The sequence below is a fragment of the Lampetra planeri genome, chromosome 24 (genome assembly GCF_965212315.1).
Source record: "Lampetra planeri chromosome 24, kcLamPlan1.2.h2, whole genome shotgun sequence".
NCBI classification, from domain to species: Eukaryota; Metazoa; Chordata; class Hyperoartia; order Petromyzontiformes; family Petromyzontidae; genus Lampetra; species Lampetra planeri.
In genome coordinates, this window is record NC_136130.1 from 10,930,296 (window position 1) to 10,936,608 (window position 6,313).

Sequence of the window (6,313 nt, forward strand, 5' to 3'; positions counted from 1 at the left end):
GGCCTGTGTGTGTGTGGGGAGCGGTAGTGTAGTGGTTAGCGCTCTGCGCTGCGCATCTCGCGCTCCGGTTTTGATTCCCACTCAGGGCCAACACCAGTGACGATTATTCGAACCGGTCCTGTGCCTGCCCTAGGTTGACTCAACCTCAAATGAGTACCTGGTGCAGTATGTAAACATCACAATCGGCGAGACGAAGACGGCCGGGCGTGATGGTAGCTACCCACCCCCTCGTGTGCCGTGCCGGCCTTCGTAGGTGCTCGCTAACAGCAGCACTTGCTCCTCCAGTCTAAAGCCACGCAGAGATCTGTCTTTGTTGTATCGCAGTTGTCGGCTCTTTGCGAACTGCTTCGTGACGGTAATGTCGATGTATTCATTGCGGCTCTTGAAATTGAGTCTTTTGGACCGAATTCGAAAACGAATGGCTCTTCTTGTTAATTCGGTTGCCGATCCCTGGTCTGTGTGAACATGTAAAGTTTGTCCAATGCTGTATGGCTTTGTAATTTGTTTTAATATTATATACTCGTGGAACATGATTTTCACTGGTTGCTAGTCATCTCCATTCCTCACCAGCCGACTGAAAACTTCAACCAGTCGTCCACTATCTCATTTACTAAATAAAAAGCGCATACCATGTCAATGCGACTATTTCTAGACAGGACATGAATGTACATCTGGCAAAGACCACCCTGAAGTATGGATTAACAAAGGGCTGAAAACAAACCTACGTACTGTATGTAAAATTGTAATTCGTGTGAGATTGTGCAACGGTTGCAAAATGTCTCATCTGGATACCCTGCTTGCTTTATCGCAAACAAATAAATGTTGCACATCAACAATTGGGAGTTACGTGGTTGTGCTATGGCAATAGCGGCCTCCATCTCACTCCTTGCATGGCATCTGCATGGGTAGCGGGTGGGGGGGGGGTTATTTGCCCGTCTAAATATAGGAAAGTTCCACCCTCGTGCTAGCGATTGCCCGGCGCTCTTCCGTGTAAGAGAATGAGTAGGCAAAAAAAATCGCGTTGGCGAATATAGGAATTTGGCGGGCCACAATCGAGGTTTAAGAAACCCTTCAGCACGTGCGATTATTCGAGAGAGAATTTAGCCTGCCGGAAGTTAATTTTACGTCCAAAGTGCATTGACACCGGGACACAATAGCCCACTCTTTGTGGATGACCCAAGAACGTTTAACCTCAAAGTTAGAGCGCATAGCAGGACGTAGAAACGAACTGCCAACTCCATACAGAGTGGCTCAATGCAAAGTGTTCGTGACTATTAGGCGGCTTTAAAATTATAGAAAACTAGTCAAAGGTCGATTTTCATTTGCTTGAATTGGTAATGGACGTATTTCGCACCGTACGTAATATTGGGCAAACGCTCATTTCCAAATGAGCCAGCCAGTGATGGAAACGTGTAATTTCTATAGCAGGAATCAGTTTCTCCAAAGGATAACCACCACTGTCTTTCCACGGTGACTCTCATTTTATTGTCCACAGGAATGATGAGATAAGTTGACCCCTGTAAACAGGCCACGGCATCACCCCGCCCAGACAGTAAACTTGGTACTTGTAACAAAAGCACAATATCCAGTTCTGCAAGTCTCTCGTTTACTTTATTGCGTTTTAATAAATATCCTTACAAAGTGTTGAAGCGCTTTGAAAGCGTGTAGAACTAATCGTCACACAGTCACGTTCGGAATGAATAAAACCATGTTAAACACAAGCGCTAGGAGCTGGGTCAAACCCAATCAATGTGTTACACGTGCCAAATAAAATGGAAAAAAAATAACTTACAAAAAAGCCTCACCAAATTACATTTGCATATTTATACTATAGGCTTTGGTTTCAGGATACGTTTAAGACATTTTAACACTTTGTACACCAGTTCTACACGCAATACTAGTTTTTTTTCAAAAGAAGTCTAAAAGCTATGGTAATACTGACTTGTTTTAGTCAAGAGCTATTTAGTTTAATTTACAAAATAAGGCTTTATCAGTGTACAAAAAGACTTTCCCCAAGCTCAAAAGATTTCAAGTTTCAAACTTAAAAAAAATCACTTCTGTGACTTTTTTTTCTGAATAAATTCCACTTTCAGATAGACGTCACAAACTCAAGATTGGACAAGCAAAAAACATATTTGGTCTTTCTGTTAACAGTCCAGCATGATTTATGCCTACAAAAGCGATATTCTGTCGACACCAAATCTGTTTGAGCGAAAGGTGTGCGCTAGTTTTAACTTAAAACAGGAAGGGGTAGAGTCGTCCCTTTGGCTTCGAACTCTGGTCGAAGTTTCTAGCGACAACGTCTTGAAAAAGGCATCGGGAAATATGGGCGAATGGTGTATTTATTTTACTAGTACGACCACGACCGGGAAGTTTCTTGTTTGCCCCCCCCTTTTTTTTAAAATATAAAGTGAAACGACGCACGCGAAAGATGTCATGGACGACGCGAGTCCCGGGCAGGCTTTTTTTGGCGTCACAAAAACTGACGCAAGTACAAACAAAATAGTAGCCATGACAAACGCAAACAAAAAAAAACCCACACTCATACATTCTGTTACACGTTAGAGGGAAAAAAATAATGGTAACATTTACAAACGTTCACTGTGGCCGAGTGATGTCCAAGAGCGGCCACATCAATTCACGACCGCACTTTAGAAAGACAGACACATTCGAGACACTGACCGCACTTGGTATGGTATTAGATAGAGTATATACTCTATACAGTACTGTATTATCACTGCAATCTGGGCCATCGGGATCAGTAATGCAGTACATGGTATATTAAGTTGCTTTACAGATGACGCGAATACTCGCAGCACTTTATTAGCCAAGGTGCTGTTTAAAGACACGCCATATACTGTACACAACACAAAGGCGCCGGTGAGTGCCTATGCTCTCACCAAGCCAGCTGTTGGAACTTCCACATTACTATGGCGGGAGCCAGTTCATTTAAAAATGGATGACAAAGTTTGGAGAGCCCCGATTGAAATTTCAACCTGAACTTCCCTACTGAGGTTTAACTCAGATACAGTACTGTATATACTGTATAGTACATATGACCCTCAATGTAGTACACTTAACGAGCATGTATAAAGTTCTGTTACACGTTCGCAGCGCTACACAATTCAGTATAACCCACGGTCAGGCCCATTGCTTTAAGACATCCCATTTCGACCTCGCCGATAGCAGTGCGTAAAAGTTAAAAAGGCAAACGCTTCTCCCTCCTCAAAATAAAACATCGCAAGGCGTTCCATTCTCCACTCGTAGCGCCGAGGCATTGGTGGAAAGTCCACGGTCCTATGGCAGGGGCAAGTCTCTCCATAGTTCAAGCACTGCCGACTTCGCACAAACTCACTCGGTTGTTAACACCGGAGATGAGCCGGGCTGAGTACGTACACCACAAACAGTGCATCAGTGAGTGGGCAGTAACAGCATCGTGCTCGACGCGTCTTCTGCAGGCGTGTGGTACACACACACAGTCAGTATACCGGCGTGCAGTACACACACACAGTCAGTATACCGGCGTGCAGTACACACACACAGTCAGTCCAGCGGCGTGTCCGTCGCGACTGGCGAGGCGCAGCAGCTGGCCACGCCAATACTTGGCGCGCGGTTTAGCGGACACACGGCGCTCTGAGATGCCTTCAAGTAGTCCACCACGGGTCCCGTGATGATCCAGCTGCTGCAGCTGCTGTGGCAGCAACCCCAACACACGCGCACACACGCGTGTCTGTGCGCGCGTGTCCTCACCAACATGAGGTCTGGTCCGTCCGTCAAGAGCCCGTCGTCCCGTTGCGTGGTGGCACGCAAAGATCGCCGGCAGCCAAGCCACACGCGAGCTCAGAATCCGTGCTGCATCTGCTGCGTGAGCATGAGCTGGCAGCCGCCTTGCACGTGCTTAATCACCTTCTGCTTGAGCCGCGCAACCTGCTCCCGCAGGGCGCCCGCGGACGCTGCCAACTCGGCGTTCTGCGTCTTGAGGCCCTTGACGCGATCCTCGAGACGGGCGATGCGCTCCAGCTTGCGCTTGCGGCACTTGGAGGCCGCGATGCGGTTGCGCAGTCGTTTGCGCTCCGCCTTGATGCGCTCCTGCGACTCCATGTCGATGGGTGACAGCGGAGGCGACGCGCTCGCCGTGCCCACCGAGCTGCCGCCGCCACCGCCGCTGCTGCCACCGCCGATGGTCAAGCAGCTGCTGCTGCCAAGTTCAGGCACCGTCTGCGGCTCTTCTTTGAGAGCTTGCAGGCGTGGGTGCTGCTGCTGCTGCAGGGACAGCCGAGGTTGGTAGCCCGAGGGTGGACCACCGGGGTACGTGGCCGGCGGCTGCACGCCACCACCACTGATGGCCGAGCCTCCTCCTCCTCCACCCCCACCGCCTCCCTGCTGATGCTGGTGGTGGTGGTGATGGTGGTGGTGCTGGTGGTAGCTGGTCAGGTTCGTGTAGACGGGCGCCTCCATGCCAAAGTTTGCGGCCATGGCCCCGATTTGGAGCGCCGTGGCCGGGCTCAGTGGGGCGCCGGCTCCGGCCACGGCGGCCGCGGCGGCGGCGGCAGCGGCGGCGGCGACCGTGACGGAGGCGGCGGTCGCTCCCGTCCCAGCAGCTCCGCTCGAGGGGATGCCCTGCAGCTGGTTCTGCTTGTGCAGCTCCTCCAGAGCCTTCACGAAGCCGTCGGCGAAGCCCTCCTGCTCGTCCGTCACGTTGCGCGGACACAGGAACTGCGTGGGCGTCGGCGTGGTGGTCACCAGGCCGTTGCTGGAGTGGATGATGAGCCTCTCCAACTCGGGCGAGGCGAGCTTCAGAAGACCTCCGGCTCCTCCACTGCTGGATGAAGCCGCCGCAGCAGCAGCCGCAGCAGCAGCAGCGGCCGTCGTGGTCTCCCCGCCGCTTCCCGGGGCTCGCAGATGAGGCTTGAGGGCCCTGGCCGGGTCCGAGAGGTTGAGGGAGAGGCTCTTTTTCATTGCGCTCGCCGAGCGGTAGCCATAGGAGAAGGTCGACGGTGATGTCGACGACGATGAGGAGGATGAGGACGAGAAGGAGGAGTGCAGGGAGCGGGTGGAGTCGGCGTGAGGGGCCACCACGTTCAGAGCGTCATCGTGGTAGAAGGTCGCTTCCATCCTGGAGTTCATGCACTGGGGGGGAGGTGGGGTGGTGACACCGCCACCCGCTGATCCCCGCGTGGTTCTGGACGACACAGGTGGTGGACGAGGTGGGTCAGGGGGGGAACTCCTCTGCTCCGTTCCCTCCTCGGCTCCTCGGGTATAAGTTGAAATCCCCGGTGTTGAAGACGAGACGTTCAAGTTTGGAGGGGGGGGGGGTTGCTCGATAGGCTGCGACTGGCTCTAAGTGTCGAACCCAACCGAAGTCGCTGGTGAAACACGCAACTCGAGTACGTGTCCTCTCCCCCACGCACTCCAACACTGGCGTCAGCCAAAAGTTGTAATTATAACAAAAAACCGAAACAACTCGGGGGCCTGTCTCGTCGACTTACACTTAACGAAACTGAAAAAAGTTAACTTTTTTTATCTCCGTCACACAACCCCTCCTTCCTCTCCCTTCCCTTCAACCAAAAGTCAACTACACCAAACAAGTTAACCAGTTAACGCGTGTCTCAAAAAGCTTTCGAGTCCCGCACGCAACAGCACCACGGGCGTCTCCCGCCGAGTGAGTGGCGCGGGGGGGCCCCGCTGCCCCCTTTTATAAGCGCGCTCGCGCGGCCCCCGAATAGCCATGACGTAATGACGAGGATCCCCCATTGGTCGCCCATGACGTAATGAGCGAGCCTCCCCATTGGTCCGCCTCGCGGTCGCCATGGCACCCCGCGCGCGGGGCCCGCCACGCCCCAAACAGCGCGGTGCACGCTGGGATGACGTAACCGCGTTGGCGGGTTGTTGTTTTTACTCCCCACCCACCGCCCCCCACACTCACCCCGCCCCCCTCCATCCCACACTCACCCCGCCCCTTGCTAACCCCGCCCCCTCTCCACCCCTCCACACTCGCCCCCCCCCGCGGTGACGTCAGTTTCCGGTTAAAGGCGTGGAGGCTCCAGCGGGAGCTCTATGTCGGCGCGTTGATTTATTCGCGTTAATTAACGCGGATCAGAATATATTTCTGTTGTTCTTTTTTAAAAATCTTTTGCCGGATTATGAGACGCGCGACGGAAAGTAAGACGGCACCCCGAACTTGTGTCGAAGTTATACGATTCTACCCCCTCCCATCACGTTTCCTTTACAATACAGGGAATAAGTCCATAAAATGCAGTTTTTTTTGGATTACATCGCGTAAATATGAATGTGTCGTTAAACCCGCCATCAC

The 6,313-nt window shown here is 52.3% G+C and overlaps 1 protein-coding gene across 1 annotated transcript; it reads right to left on the minus strand.

Moving 5' to 3' along the window:
• Positions 1 to 1,462: 1,462 nt before the first annotated feature.
• Positions 1,463 to 5,677, minus strand: LOC144726785 (transcription factor Jun-like). The gene has a single exon (XM_078605681.1). It carries the CDS (start codon positions 5,125 to 5,127, stop codon positions 3,841 to 3,843), a length of 1,287 nt encoding a protein of 428 aa, XP_078461807.1. The 5' UTR covers positions 5,128 to 5,677; the 3' UTR covers positions 1,463 to 3,840.
• Between the last annotated feature and the right edge of the window lie 636 nt (positions 5,678 to 6,313).

Bases quoted from the DNA above. Each gene is read 5' to 3' on its own strand.
- LOC144726785 (XM_078605681.1), bottom strand. From the start codon at position 5,127: ATGAACTCCAGGATGGAAGCGACCTTCTACCACGATGACGCTCTGAAC.